The sequence below is a fragment of the Rhinoderma darwinii genome, chromosome 5 (assembly GCF_050947455.1).
Source record: "Rhinoderma darwinii isolate aRhiDar2 chromosome 5, aRhiDar2.hap1, whole genome shotgun sequence".
Taxonomy (NCBI): Eukaryota; Metazoa; Chordata; class Amphibia; order Anura; family Rhinodermatidae; genus Rhinoderma; species Rhinoderma darwinii.
In genome coordinates this window covers 294,231,806-294,248,710 of record NC_134691.1, presented here as the reverse complement: position 1 = coordinate 294,248,710, position 16,905 = coordinate 294,231,806, and the positions used below count along the sequence as shown (strand labels likewise).

The 16,905-nt window shown below is 37.9% G+C and overlaps 1 protein-coding gene across 2 annotated transcripts in view; it reads right to left on the bottom strand.

The window, feature by feature from the left end:
• Window positions 1–16,905, bottom strand: part of HDAC9 (histone deacetylase 9) — a 407,399-nt gene that overhangs the window by 40,343 nt on the left and 350,151 nt on the right. For both annotated transcript variants that reach the window (XM_075827302.1, XM_075827303.1), the window contains 2 exons: window positions 8,530–8,661; window positions 4,551–4,666 (listed from right to left, as the gene is read on the bottom strand). In XM_075827302.1, the coding sequence (XP_075683417.1) occupies window positions 4,551–4,666; window positions 8,530–8,661 (248 nt within the window). The remainder of the gene's footprint in view (window positions 1–4,550; window positions 4,667–8,529; window positions 8,662–16,905) is intronic.

Sequence of the window (16,905 nt, the reverse complement as noted above, 5' to 3'; positions counted from 1 at the left end):
TCGGTACTAACGGACAGGAACAGCGATCGCTCTGTTACAGAAGCCTGTAAGAATAACAATATACTGCAATACATTAGTATTGCAGTGTATTGTACCAGTGATCCAATGATCGCTGGCTCAAGTCCCCTAAGGGGATTGATTAATAAAATGTGTAGAAGAATTCTAGTTATTAGTAGTGAGATTTTTTTTTTTTTAAGTTAAAAAACAAAACACCTTTTCGCATTTTTCTTCTAAAGTAATGTAAAAAAATGAACAAAATTGGTATCGCTACGTCCGTAAAAGTCCGAACTATTACAATATACCATTATTTAATTTGCACAGTGCACACCTTAAAAAAATGTAATAATTGAAACCGCCAAAATCGCAGTTTGTTTTTTTTTGTCACCTTCGCTCTAAAAAAAAAATGTAATACAACTTTTGAATCACTTTTTATGTACCAAAAAATGGTACCAATAAAAACTGCAGCTCCTCCCGCAAGAAATAAGCCCTCACACCACTCTATTGATGGAAAAATAAAAAATGTATGGCTCTTGGAAAGCGGGGAGTGAAAAATCTAAAATAAGAAAGCAAAAAATGGATCAGTCCTGAAAGGGTTAATTAATTTCTAATGAAAAAAACGTATGACCCCATGTGGGGTATTTCCGTACTTGGGAGAAATTGCTTTATAAAAAATGGTTGTTTTTTTCCTTCTTTATCCCTTGTGAAAATGAGAAAATGCAACATTTTAGTGGAAAAAATTTTGATATTAATTTTTGCGCCCTAATTCTAATAAACTCTGCAAAAGACCCGTGGGGTGTAAATGCTCACTATACCCCTAGAAAAATTCCTTGAAGGTTTTTCCAAAATGGGGTCACTTTTGGGGGGTTTCCACTGTTTTGGTCCTTCCAGTGCATTGCAAATGCAACATGGCACCGAAAACCATTCCAGCAAAATCATAAATCCAAATGGCGCTCATTCCCTTCTGAGCCCTGCTGTGGGTCCAAACAGCAGTTTATTACCACATATGGGGTATTGTCGTAATCGGGAGACATTGCTTTACAAATGTTGGGGTGCATTTTCTTCGTTATTCCTTGTAAATAATAAAAATTTCTATGTTGTTTCAGAAAAGAAGTACATTTTAATTTTTACAGACCAATTCCAATATATTTAGCAAAAAACCTGTGTGGTCAAAATGCTAACTATACCCCTAGATAAATACCTTAAGGGGTCTAGTTTTCGAAATGGGGTCATTTATGGGCAGTTTCTATCGTTCTGGCAGCTCAAAGCCTCTCCAAATGTACAGTGGGGCCTAAAACATTTTCAAGCAAAATATGAGTCCTGAAAGCCTCCAGGTGCTCCCTTCCTTTGGGGCCCTGCCGTGTGTCCAAACAACGCATTAGGGCCACAATGTGGGTATTTTTGAAAACAGGAGAAAGAGGGTGATAGATTTTGGGGTGTGTTTCTTCATTTTCATATTCGCTTTACAAAGAAATCGGTCTTCAAACAAATACTTTTATGAAAATAGTTACATTATTTTTTTTTTCACCTGATATGCATTAAATTTAGCAAAAAACTGTGGGGTCAAAATACTTACTATACCCCTAAATAAATACCTTATGGGGTCTAGTTTTCTAAATGGGGTCGTTTATGGGGAGTTTCTATCGTTCTGGCAGCTCAAAGCCTCTCCAAATGTACAGTGGGGCCTAAAACATTTTCAAGCAAAATATGAGTCCTGAAAGCCTCCGGGTGCTCCCTCCCTTTCGGGCCCTGTCGTGTGTCCAAGCAATGCATTAGGGTCACAATGGGGGCATTTTTGAAAACAGGAGAAACAGGGTGATATATTTTGGGGTGTGTTTCTTCATTCTCATGGTCGCTTTACACAGAAATCGGTCTTCAAAGTGATACTTTTATGAAAAAAGTGTTTTTTGGTTTTTTTTCACCTGCTATGCATTAAATTTAGCAAAAACTGTGGGGTCAAAGTACGCACTACACCCCTAGATAAATACCTTAAGAGGTCTAGTTTTCTAAATGGGGTAGTTTATGGGGAGATTCTATCGCTCTGGTAGCTCAAAACCTCTCCAAATGTACAGTGGGGCCTAAAACATTTTCAAGCAAAATATGAGTCCTGAAAGCCTCCGGGTGCTCCCTCCCTTTCGGGCCCTGTCGTGTGTCCAAGCAATGCATTAGGGTCACAATGGGGGTATTTTTGAAAACAGGAGAAACAGGGTGATATATTTTGGGGTGTGTTTCTTCATTCTCATGGTCACTTTACACAGAAATCGGTCTTGAAAGTGATACTTTTATGAAAAAAGTGAAATTATATTTTTTTACGCCTGCTTTGCATGAATTCTTACAAAAAAACTGTGGGGTCAAAATACTTACAACACCCCTTAATAAATACCGTAAGGGGTGTAGTTTTCAAAATGGGGTCACTTGTGGGGGTTTCCACCATTCTGACACCTATGAGCCTCTGAAAACCTGGCTTGGTGCAGGAAAACAAAATGTACTTCAAAATGTATAAAATGATTACTAAATTTGTAAGTCTTCCAAATTGCTCAAAAAAAATAATATTTTTTCAAAAGTGCTGCCAAAATAGAGTAAAGAGATGGAAATATATATTTAATTAAAAAAATTGTGCAGTATGTATGTACATATGTGACATATTGCAGTTAAAAATAGGGAAAAATGATAATTTTTACAAAATTTCTTAAATTTCTCTATTTTTTAATTAATTTCCGCAAATCGTATCAGCCTACTTTTACCACTAAAATAAAGTACAACATGTGACGAAAAAACAATGTCAGAATTACTTGGATATTCAAAACTTTCACAGAGTTATTCTCTGATAAAGTCACACATACCAGATTTGACATATCTGGCTTGGTCATTAAGGTACAAACATGCCCGGTCATTAAAGGAACAGTGTCATCACCCAAAAAAATTTTCATATGTTCAAGATGTTAGTGCTTTATTAAAAACGTTTATATTTATTTGTGTGTTTGTGTTTTACTTTTTCTTATTTTTACACTTTTTCTTCCCTATGGGGGCTGCCATTTTTTGTTCCATTTCTGTGTGTGTCGATTAACGACACATACAGACATGGAATACGGCAGCCACAGTCCCATAGGGACTGCGAACGGCTCCCGTCCCATTGACTGCAGTGTACGGCGTCTGTGTGGGAACTGCGCATGCGCCGCTCCCACACAGTCCTATTCGAAATTGGCGCCGTCCGGCGCCATTTTCCTGTGGACCGGAAGTCGCGGCCGGACAGTAATATTACTACTTCCGGTCGCGGCTTCCGGATTTGTGCACTTGCACCAGCGGCAGCAAACGGAGCGGACGGGCCGGAGGGAGCCGCGGCGGCAGGAGCAGGTAAGAGATTTCAATGTATGTTCGTGTTTGTGTGTGTTTACTACTGTATGTAAACCTACTACACTGTGGGTTAGCTCAAAAAATGGCGACACACAGTGTAGGAGGTTACATCGTTCAAACCCCTCGTTTATCCCGGCACTAGCCAGGATAAAGGAGGGGGGAATGCTGAGAGCTCACTAGAGCGAGGGCTTTTAACCCAACGTTGCAATGCTGCAATTTTGGGAACAGCTCCATCTAGTGACCAAAAATGGGTAGTATTATAAATTAGAAATAATTTATAATATTTCCTGGACTCGTGCAAAAAAATAAAAAAAATTTGAACAATGTTTAATCACCCACACACTAAATGTTTAATTTTTTTTAAAAAAACATGTTTTTCTGGCAACACATTCCCTTTAAGGAGTTAAGTCTAGTATGCACTAGGTATCACGTTTTTTTTATGTTGCTTTTGTCCAGAGGATTCTCAATAGAACTTTTCCAGGAAAAAACCTTTGCAAACAGACACAGAACACTGAAAAAACCACTGTGTGAAGGACGCCTATTTCTCCCCTTTGGTTGTGCATCTGTATTAATTGGGTTTAGGCCTCAGCCTTTCTTTAGGCCAGGATCAAACACACTGTTTTACTGCAATTTTTGTGGAAGTTTTTGGCTCAGTCTTTTGAGCCAAAAGCAGAAGTATATCCAAAAGGAAGGAAAGGTATGAAGAAAAAACTGATGCATCAGCGTTGGGCTTCCATTCATCGGTTCCATTCGACCTTTCCATCGAGGAACCGATAAACGGAAAGCCGAACGGAAACCATAGATTGATTTCAATGGTAATGCTTCCATTGCATTTGGTTTCCGTTTGTTTCCGTTCCATAAAGTTTCAGTTTTTTTCGTGGAAACAATGGCGTAGTCGACGATGCTATTGTTTCCACTAAAAAAACGGGAACTTTATGCTCTACACTTTTGGCTTCCTGCAATTTTAGTGAAGATAAGAATTGTGAAAATTTGCTGTAATATTTATTATTATAAATATTATTTGTATTATGTGCTGCAAATGACATGATTGTGTTACATTGCAATTCAAGGTAAATAATATTGCATAATATAGTATATCATATAAAACACAGTATGATGTAATAAATATTATGCTATTATCTTGTTTCTAATCTCCAGGGAAATCCAAAGTTATCATTCACACAAGTTATCACTCCTACCTCGGGATGAGAGTTAGTTGGCAAGACAGAGCTTTCGTTTTCCACACCCATGCTAACTGGACCATTATTTGGAGAACTGGGTCCTGATACTGGAGAGTTGCTACTGACTGAAGACTCTAGAATACAATGAAATAGCCTTGATAAATGCATAGAATAAATACTATGTGAAGGAATAGAAAAATATATATAGTAACATATATATATATATATATATATATATATATATATATATATATAGTAACATTGATAACTTGGTACAGAAATAGGTCTTTCCTTATGACTGTTATTAATTTAGTAGTATAGTAGTCAAATTAAGGGCATCACCCAGTCAAGGGTCAATGTATTCTTCAAATGAAGTGTTGTTAGAATGGCATAAAAAAAAATCTGGTAGGGAGACAACAAGTCTACTGCTGCCCCTGACCCATAGGCTTCTTCCACACTACCAAATAAAAAAAGGGGAAAAAATACTCCTACCTCATACTCCACACTTTTTCAAAGGTGGGCCATTTCCCCTTTTCCCTGCAGCCAAATTTTTTTCATGGACTTTATATGAATCAATAAGGAAAAACCTCCATGTACTTATACCATAGGGAATGCTTTTTTTAATAGCCAACATTCAACCATATAGACCTACAGTTGCACACGTCTGGGCATACGTTCAGTAGGATTGTTTCAAACAGTTCCATCAAACATATTAGAAGAACATGGTGTGCACCTAATCATAATAACAGTTCTGAACAAAAATTAAAGTTGTCTAAAACAGAGTAAGATAAAATTGAGACCTCAAGAATACCTTGGAGAAAGTCCTGCTACTAGGACTGCCATGGTCACGTCATGGCCTTTTTGACTTCCAACATGACTTATGCCAAAATTAACTACTGCTGGTTCCTAATGTAATCAAACCATAACACAAAATTAAAATACTTACTGAGTAAACAGAGCTCAATGAAAAAAATTATACAGTATGACAAAATTAAAACTGGATCTTTATGTATGAAATAATTTACATAAAATGAAACCATTAATAACATAGATATATGCTGCTGATCTGGAATAGCTGTGACACCCTGTTTGTGATCAGTCTGTTGCATAGAACTGTTCATCACATATGGTGACCATACGGTAAAATAAAAAAAATACATGAGAACCAGAAGTTTCATGCTTGACTTACTTTTACTTACTACTGGTACTTTTTGTGTCATGTTGATCTTGTATAGTAAAAGTTCTTGATAAATAGTGTATTAGGACATTACTGTACCTAGATATGGAGACCAGAACACTATCATATTTTGTTGAGTAACTGGGAATTGCCAAAAATAATCAGATTTTACACACATTAAAAATAGTAGTGAGAGTGCTTAAAATTTCAGATTTTTTTTTAGTTTTACATATTAAATAATCGTTTAATTTGTGGAATGAGACAAGGTTATTTGTCTGTTTTTGTGGAACCCTTTGTTTTCTGGAAAAAAAATAGAGTTGAGGTAACATAACCTTTTTACTGGACCAAGAGGTCAAATTTTTTGACTGGGAAAAGTTAATGGGTGTCCCAATAAAAAAGAAAAAAAAGAAAATGGAAACAATATTTTAACAGAGCAATGTTTTTTCTACAAGACTAGGGCCATTTAGGTTGTTCTTGTGTCACCAAGGATAAACAAAGTAGATTTCCAAAGGTCATAATAACATACTATCAATCCAGTGTGGGGGCTGCCACTGTTCTACTCCTATCTATGTCAATACATAAATAAAATGTCCATCCTGACTGAATGTGAAAAAACACATAAGAATTACACCAACATTGGTCACTTATATAAAGGGACACTAAAGTCTACCTTATCTCGATTTCCTGCACAGTTGAATGACATTTTTGAGGGGCAACAGACATTTTTAGGCAGACTGTACTTTAGGTTTACTGTGCTGTTCTTCAATGGGATTATGGGGATGAAGTGGCTTAATAGAATGAACATGCAAGCGCTATATAAAGTGAGTAGGAGAGTAAAGAGTTCTTAGAGAAACCATTATGGAGACTCACCTTAACCCCTTCGCTCACCCGCACCTGTGCCATTAGGTCCGGGTGCGAAGGGTGATCTTTGAAGCGTGCTCATGCGCTGAGTGCGCTCTATATGCTGCGGGTATCGGCTGTGTTTTACAGCTGACACCCGGGACTAACAGCCAGGAACAGTGATCCTGGCTGTTTAACCACTCAAATGCCGCAGTAGTCTCTGAGGCGTTGAAAAGTGGGGGGTGACGACATGGCAGCCCAGGGGCCAATGAAGGCCATCAGGACTGCCTTCACTCTGCCTATGTAAAAAATAAAAAAATAAACAAAATTGATATAGCTGCATCCGTAAAAGTCGAAACTATTACAATATAGCATTATTTAACGCGCACGGTGAATGCCGTAAAAAAAAGAAAATAGAAAAACGCCAAAATCAGTTTTTAGTCAACTTAGCTCTTGTAATAATGTCATGTAATAAAAAGTGATCAAAAAGTTGTATGTACCAGAAAATGGTACCGATAAAAACTACAGCTCGTCCCGCAAAAAATAAGCCATCACACCACTCAATCTATGAAAAACATTTTTTTTTAACTAAAAGTTTTTTTTCTTTAAAAGTAATAAAATAGAAATAAACCTATATAAATTTGGTATCACCGTAATCGTATTGAGCCACGGAATAAAGTTAAGTTGTCGTTTTTAGCACATGGTGAAACCTGCAAAAACGAAACCCAAAAAACAATCGAGTAATCACATTTTTTTATGGCTCTTGGAAGGCGGAAAGGGAAAAACAAAAATCAAAAATCAAAAAATGGCTCAGTCCTGAAGGGATTAATGTGTTTTGTTAGGATAGGCACAACACTATTGTAAAGCATATAGTGGAGCAATGCAGCCGGAGCCTTGTTACCTTTGTGTCAAGTGTAAACCCAGCCAGGAATTATTTAATCAGTAACTGATGGAAACCGTAATAAGTATCCTAAGAAAAAAACACCTTCTCAGGAAAGACTTCCCGCAGGACCAAGTGGATAAGCATTTAATGCTTTCATTTAAGAATCTCTACCAAGTACATTGAAGCACGCTGTTAATTAGAAACTGTAAAATAAAAGTGTTATATGCTTATCCACTTGGTCCAGCTGGTAGTGTACGTTTAAAAGGTGTATTTTTCTTAGGATTCTTGTTACGGTTTTCATCAGCTCCAGACTAATGGGACTATTGACAGGGAATCCAGAATAATATCTTACCCTATAATAAACACTTTTTCTTTTACGTTATTCCTGTACCAAAACTTTCCGAAAAACTTAAATAGACATGTGTGACATTAATTATAAGCTACCGAATTTAGGTTAAATAATCCTTTTTCGATACCATTAGGACACGTTCAGATGTGGCAGAGTTTTTCCGCTGTAAATGTGGACTTGCCACAGACTTCAGTTTTTGCATTGCAAAGGCTGAAATAAGCAGTGAAATTCCGCTTCTTCTCCGCAACAGACAGTGCATGCTGCGGACTGAAAATTCTGCACTGCAGCCTATGGTCCGCAGCAGAGTTTTCCGCAACGTCTGAACTAACTTGCCTAAAAATGTATAGAAACAAAATGTAAAAAACAGCTGCTGCAGAATTCCACTGCGGACTGTCCACAGCGGAATTCCACAGCAATTCCGCCACGTCTGAACCTGCCCTTAATGTGAACATATCAATACAATAATAAATCCAAACATAAATATGGCAAGGTGGGCAATTTAGGAAGTTGATCTTAAAAAAATCAGTTTCGAGAACATGATGCTTTGCTGCAAAATGCTGCAATTTAAGTTCTTTTGGCTTGGATAGGTTCATGTGTTACCCAGGAAGGCCCCACTACAAATAGCAAACTTTTTAAACTATATGAAATGTTTTTATTGATCTTTTATTATTCCAGTACTAAAGTCAATGATCATAATATAATGTAATGTGATGGTTGTAAGGAATAATAAAATAATTGTTTACTATACCTGCCACCTCAAATATTCTCTTCTTATATGAACTTGTGACATTTTCTTCTTTTCTTCTTAATAAAGGGCTGCTTCTTCTCTCTGCTACTTTTTGTTTTAATCGAGACCGAACCTTCAGGTTGGGTTCTGAAGCTGAAATTGAAATTATAAAAAATGATACAAAAATAAATAAATTTGCAGATTCTTCTACATAATACAGATTTCTGTTTACACTAATAGAAAATGTGTCATCTATTAATTTTGTATTTTCTATTAACACATATTTACCGTTATCCTAAGCTTTTCTTTATCTCTACATTTTTTATTCATTAGAGGACAAAATTGCTGCTTTTACAAATCAGATTAAGGCTGGATTCACACGAGCGTGTGCGTTTTGCGCGCGCAAAAGGTACATAACAGCTCCGTGTGTCAGCAGCATATGATGCGTGGCTGCGTGACTTTCGTGCAGCCACCATCATTATGACACTCTGTTTTTATGTTTCTAAACAGAAAAGCACGTGGTGCTTTTCTGTTTTCATTCATAGTTTTTTACTGCTGCTGCGCGAATCACCCGCGTCCCACGGAAGTGCTTCCGTGTGCTGCGCGTGATTTTCACGCACCCATTGACTTCAATGGGTGCGTGATGTGTGAAAAATGCACAAATATAGGACATGTCGTGAGTTTTACGCAGCGGACACACGCTGCGTGAAAATCACGGACTGTCTGAACAGCCCCATTGACTAACATAGGTCCGTGCAAGGCGCGTGAAAATCACGCGCGTTGCACGGACGTATTATACGTTCGTCTGCATAAGCCCTAAGAATGACTAGGTGGAGTTTCTTTCCTCTCCTGTTTCACCAGCAGCTGTCCTTTTGACAACCAGACATCCCCAGTCCAATTCTTTGTTATTGGTTGGCTTTCTTTGCAGAGACCAACAGTATGTACAGATCATCTCTGGACCCTGATCAGAATAGCTGCCGGTAAAACCACGATAGAGAAGAGACAATGGAGATAAAGGCCAAGGCAAAGTCCATATAGTCCAAACTCCGAAAATATGGGACAATGCAGCCATATCTGAACTTACTCAAAGGATGCCAAACTTAATAGTCAATAGTTACAAATTTATCTTTTGTCATAAGTTTTATAAAACTTTATTTACCATAAAATTAGTTTCTTATTTTTGTAATCAACCAATTTCTACTTGAAACATTTTCTCTTTGAGAAGATTTTTTTGGGAAAGGACATTGTCCTTTTTTTTTTTTTAAATAAAATTGTACATCAGTGTGATTTGTACAACTTCCCAAATACATTTTATTAAAAGTAATTTTTAATTTTTGAGATACAGCTGCTTTGTATCCTGTATACAGAGCAGCTGTATCGTTCGCTAAGACCTGAATCCTTCGGGTCCGCGGCACTGACGGGTTCAGTGAAAGCGGGTCCTACATGTCTCTGACAACAGGATCTACCTGTAATCAATCACATCCAAGTTATGAACTTAGAGACATGCAGGACCCGCTGACACTCAACCCGTCAGTCCCGTGGACCTGACGAATACAGGAGTCAGTGCAAGATACAGCTGCTCTGTATACAGGATACAAAGCAGCTGTATCTGAAAAAGTCTAAATAATTTTGAATGAAATGTATTTAGGAAGTTGCACCAATCGCACTGATGGACAATTTTATTTAAAAAAATAAAATAAAACTATGTCAAAGGTCTACACGGCCTTTAAATCCTATGTACAATGGCATTCTTCTTTGAGTGAACCCCACCACTAGCAGACCATTTTTTACTACAATGTTTGTTAGTCGACTCAATGAGGTTACACTGTATATGAGTAAAATAAGTAAGCTCCAGGCATGGTGTTTGGGATTGCAATATGCTCTAGGAGACAAATTCACAAATTGTTTTGGATACCTGACAAGACTAGTATACAGTAGGAGGTTTAAGGATTGATATCTCACTATAACCTTAATTCGAGCTTCTAAGAAAGTGCGAATATGAATCAATGAGGCATTTGCATTTTCTCTTTGGAAAACCTCAACACCTTCAATTCTTTTAAAATAGGGATTGTCTATTCTCCATGTAAGAAAGAAAATGATAGATAAAGACAGGAACAATATGTCGCCGATTATGCCAGACACAAGACCTACATAATATATATAGTTGTAGCAGGGCAGATATTTACAAGTAAACAAGTGTTCCCTTTTCTCAAAGGAAATCGATGCATTTTCTGAATGTTTTCCTAAGATTAGTTTCGTAGGAGATTTCCATACTAGCGACTACCTAATGTGAGATATAGTCCCTCAGCTCAGAGGAAAAAGCTGCTCAGTATTCACCAGAGGGATGTTGAACTTATATGTCAATGTATTTCATGCCCGGTGGCACTGATTGCCTTCCTATTTTTACCAGACACTTTTCACTCTGCATTTCAATCACATCAGCAGTAGGATTTTTTTTATTATAAGTTCATGTCTCTGAATTTGTCTGCCTGCTGAGAATGTAACTTTGCATCACATAAATTATTGAAATGAAAACATTCAATCTGGAATTGAAATAGAGGAAACACATAAATATTCTGTAGACTTTTATTTTTAAATTAACGGAGACAGAAATGGAATAATTAGTGCAAAAATCACAATAACAATTTTTATTAATATTTGCTAAACTTTTTAGAACACAAGACTCCAGAATGACAAATCTGTCTAGATTATATATGCGGCTGTATATTTTTATATATTTCTGCATAATTGGGCCAATTTGACAGGACTCTGGGAAAGCTGGGTGACAATCCATAGGGGTTTTCAATCCATTTTTATCATATATATATATATATATATATATATATATATATACAAGGGGCCTAGAACGAGTTGAGGGAGCGGACATTCACTTTAAAAACTGTGCCATATTCAGTGGCGTACACAAAACATAGGGGGCACCTTAGCAATGATCAGACAGGGCCCCCAATGGTATAGAGAAGGTCCTGGGGTTTATTTCAGCAGCTATGTGACCCATGGAAAAACGGGGCCCAGCCCTGATTGGTCACATCCACTTTGCTCCTGAGAGGCAAGAAATAAGCCTTTTTGTTCTGGGTGGCAAAACATGTCACCATAGTGGTAGCCCATTTTGATACGGCTTCTTAGGACACCACTACTTGGACCAATGCTCAACCCCCTTATTTGCTAACAATGAGGTTGTTCTGGAGAGTGGAGTCCTGAAAAGATTACCACCAAATAATAACAAAAATTATTAGACCAACCAAGGCTGAGCCACCTCTCCCAAAGGGACTCTTTTATGGTACATTCACCTTTGGACATATTACGGGATCACATTGTGAATCAGACCAAACTCCATTTTTGTATTTTCATATAAGTGTTGACTAAAGTCATCTCCCAATTAAATTCTTATCGCTTAGTGCTCAATTCTGCACATCTTGTGAATATTAACCTTTACCTAGTGGTAACAATGATTTTCCCAAAGATTATTCCTAGCATTTACAGTTTCTACTTGTCAGCATGCAGCAGTATCTATCTACTACTCTATATTCAGATAGAAACAGATATTATTTTCAGCATTACACTCAATAATAGATACATAATTCTATTCATGGGCCGTTGTGCTCAGAAAGCAAATGCTGCTGTTCCCAATATCATGTGGATTTAGGAAATGTGTTTATTTAAATTCATCAAGGGAAAAATGTCTCTGGCAACAGCAGGTTTTCATTGTAACTAATTGACCATGGGCTGCTGCGGGGGATACTAATTTCAGTAGATATGTACACTGCAAATAAAAAGGAAAGACCTAGATAGAGGTTTTCATTGGAAAAACATGTGCACGCTTTAGTATAAGGAATAACACATGTCAGGATGTGAGCTGGAAAAGATGCTTCTGATCAGGTGCACCAAGACAGATAGATTCTAGTCTATTCTGCACCTGCAAAAACTCCTCTACTACTTACAATGGTAACAACTAAATACGGGGATCAGTCCCTCATCATCAGCATGATCTACAAAGTAAGACTGGTTTCAGATGGACATAAAGCCACATTTTATTATCCATATAACGACCACAAGACCCATCATCGAAAGCTGGCCTTAGATATAACATTATCTCATAGACTTCTAAGTGATAATAGTCGAGTCGCTGATTTCAAAACAATCTCTAAAATTAGAAAAAATACTTTAAATCAACATTAAAATTAACATTTTGATGGATCATTGATTGTTTTAGGTAGTTGTGAACACAAATTGTTGGTATTGTTATAATTACTTTTTTGGAGGGAGACTTTTTTTAGGGCTGAGACTGTGAGGTTATTTTCATTTTTAGGAGTTACACGTTTTATTGTTTTTATTAGCATTTTAATATGCAGGTAACAAAAAGCACAAACAAAGGTGCAGAAAAAAGGAATATAAACAATAAAATAAAATTACTAGTAATTTAGAAAGGCAGGGACTAAGTATAGAAAAATGGTAAGAACACAAAAATCCCTCTACTGGCCTAGCATAGGGATCATGCACATGGCTGTATTACGGCTTTGTGCAAGTTCTGAGTTGTATAGAGCCGTAATACAGTTCTAATAGGAGTCTTCGGGCCACACTGTACATCCACATGCCTCCTTATAAAATTTAAACAGAATCCAACAGAATGCAATCGGGACATTGCTTTTAGGGAAAAATATATCTCCATAATATGTTGCTGTATGGAGGCACAATACGGCATCACATGGAGTGAATAAGGTTGCGTAGTGACTAGAAACTATGTGCACAAGCTCTACCAGATAAAAAAGTTATAGCCATAAGGATACATGTACAAACCAATATTCTAGATCCATATCATATGGACCTGAAATATAGCACCCATGGAAATGTATGGGCACCACATGCCTTATTACAGAGGTATTCTGCCTTGTAGCATTGCTTCTAGGAGAAATATGACACGTACAATGTAATAGCCACTGCATGTACCTTTAAACAAGCACGTGAGAAAACCAATAATATATTGGTGATTAAAGGGTTAAACAATGAAATAGTGTTAAAAAAGGAATTGGGAGAAAATTGTTAAATTGTTAGTCAATGAATCACTAATTTGAAGGGAATTTCTAAAAATATTTTTGCAAAAACTTATACTTTCAGTTACTGGTTACAATAATATTCTTGACAAATAACTACCATTAGGACACGACTAATGAAAATATTTGCAGAAATGTTCAGTATTATAGTGAATACAAGAATTTACAAAAGAGACTTTTAAAATATTTTCCAAACATGACCTATAAACTGCCGGAGCAATGTTTAAATGTATGACGGGACCTTGTGGACTTGGTACTATTGGGTGGCTGTGCGTTAGAAACGGAATACTTTTATTGTGTTATTTCTTTTCAATGCATTAATGTGAAGTTCCACCTTTGATTAACTTTGGCTGTAGTCAACTGTGCATACTATAGTGCGGTCCATGTGGCTGCTATCAGGTTGGGATCAGCTGTAGGTGGTGCCATCTATTTTTGCTACTGGGTGACGAGAACTGGTGCAGGACTACCCTCTCTAGAGGTACTCAATTGTTAGCAAGTAAGGAGGTGGGGAACAGGCCCAAAGGTCATGGAAAGGAATTAAAGGGGGCACAAACACCAGGTCCTCCTATCCAGGGTGGCAAAACCCAATGCTATAATAGGAGGCTTATTTTCAACTTTTGCTATGGGGCCCATTCTCATCTATGTACACAATTGCCTGTTTTTGTTTTTTTTAAGGGGGGGCTTTACTCTGTGCAGCTACTTGGAAACTGTCAGTATGCAGGTTTGCTGCTCTTTGCAGATATTGGTATTCTAAATATTGTATCTCAATTTAGTAATTTGAGTGCACAAGGATGTACTTTGAATAGGATTTCCATCTACTCCCTAACACATGAGGCAGTAGGCATTGACATGTTAACCGGATAAACACATATTCATGGCCACACTTAATGGAAATAATAACATCTGTTCACAGAAGCTACTCTGCTTGTTACAGTTTCCAGAAGTAACAGGCGAGTTTTGTAGACTGCACAGTCATGGCTTCCAAATACAATGAAAGTCATGATGCTGTAAAGCTTTAATTTGCCGACTGATACAACCAGGCACTGATCGTCCCATTGATGTGAACAGAGCCGGAGCCCAATAATTTGACAGAAGGGAACAAGTGAAGGACTCTGAGTGATCATTCGGTTTTTGCCGGTAAGGCATTTTACTAAGGCTATATTATATATTGAAATATTTGTCCAATTGATAATTGAAAAAAAGGACTGTTCTTCATGGATTCGTTGGTTGCTTTGTAACTTAGTAGTAAGCTGTTCTATGTTAAACAATATTTGAGGTCAGTTCCTGTGTTAAAGGCAGATGACACAGCGCTTCTGATGGTCTGGGGACGGAGAACAACTCCTACCTTTGTATCACTGTGATGTGTGCCAAGTGCAAATCAGGACTTAATGAAAAAAGACAGGAAATGGGGGTAGAGGAGAAACCAGGACCTCTTGTAGAGTCTGCACTAGACATAGGTAACATGAGATTCAGGAAGCTTCATAGCTTTTCTTTGAAGATAGAATGAAGACTTTTACAAATAGTTCATTTTATTAGTTATTACTGTACATTCTTAAAGAGCAGCTGATGTTTATTTGACATGCAGACTTTTTATATGAAATCTGATCACCTCAATGATAAACACATTAAACTCCCATTAATTACCGACTATGTGGAATTCCCTTTCTTGCTTAATCTCCTACCCATCCCTAATTTCTTCAAAATGAAACAGTAGAGTTCACCACCCTGTGATTTCACTATTGTAGTCACAGTGGTATACCAATAGGGGTTTCAGAGGCTCCAATTGCAACCAGACCCCTATGCCTGGGGGCCATCTGCCATATATGAGAACAGTTCAAGTGGGTGGTGCAGAGGTGCAATTAGCTATAATAGTTACATAGTAGGGATAAAAAAAAATCCATCTGATTAAATCTGTTATCCTGCAAAATACAGGAATACAAGTTTAGAATATTGTTAAATAAGTCTGAAAATGAAGCTATAGTATATGTCATAATATATAACTTATATGTTTAAAATCCTTTATATTGCTGGGAGGCAAGAGCTGGTGCAGTTTTGGTTCATTGGGTTGGATTTAAAAAGAGTCAAAGTATAAGCATTTCTTTTAGGCCCTATGCACTTGGCCATCTTTATGGATCTATGTTGTACGGATCCATAAATCTACTTAGGACACAAATTGTACCTTTGTAATTCCAATTTTAAAATGCAGTTTATAAAAAAATATCATGAGCCAATGGATGTCGTACTATACAGGTAGTCTCCCCCCAAAGCATTGCTATGGTGTGAGCCAATGGATGTCGTACTATGCAGGTAGTCTCCCCCTGAAGCATTGCTATGGTGTGAGCCAATGGATGTTGTACTATGCATGTAGTCTCCCCCAGAAGCATTGCTATAGTGTGAGCCAATGGATGTCGTACTATGCAGGTAGTCTCCCCCCGAAGCATTGCTATGGTGGGAGCCAATGGATGTTGTACTATGCAGGTAGTCTCCCCCAGAAGCATTGCTATGGTGTGAGCCAATGGATGTCGTACTATACAGGTAGTCTCCCCCAGAAGCATTGCTATGGTGTGAGCCAATGGATGTCGTACTATGCAGGTAGTCTCCCCCAGAAGCATTGCTATGGTGTGAGCCAATGGATGTCGTACTATACAGGTAGTCTCCCCCAGAAGCATTGCTATGGTGTGAGCCAATGGATGTTGTACTATGCAGGTAGTCTCCCCCAGAAGCATTGCTATGGTGTGAGCCAATGGATGTCGTACTATGCAGGTAGTCTCCCCCAGAAGCATTGCTATGGTGTGAGCCAATGGATGTCATACATACAGGTAGTCTCCCCCCTGAAGCTTTGTTATGGTGTGAGCCAATGGATGTTGTACTATGCAGGTAGTCTCCCCCAGAAGCATTGCTATGGCGTGAGCCAATGGATGTCGTACTATGCAGGTAGTCTCCCCCCGAAACATTGCTATGGTGTGAGCCAATGGATGTTGTACTATGCAGGTAGTTTCCCCCAGAAGTATTGCTATGGTGTGAGCCAATGGATGTCGTACTATGCAGGTAGTCTCCCCCAGAAGCATTGCTATGGTGTGAGCCAATGAATGTTGTAATATACAGGTAGTCTCCCCCCGAAGCATTGCTATAGTGTGAGCCAATGGATGTGGTACTATGCAGGTAGTCTCCCCCAGAAGCATTGCTATGGTGTGTCACATATGCACAATATGGCAGCACAGAGAGTGCCTACACGTCATTAATAAACACCCATAGGGGCTTTTTGTAGCCTCTCTACCCCTGGTTGTATGAGTAATAGTCAATAAAAACGTATAAGGCTTTGTTGACA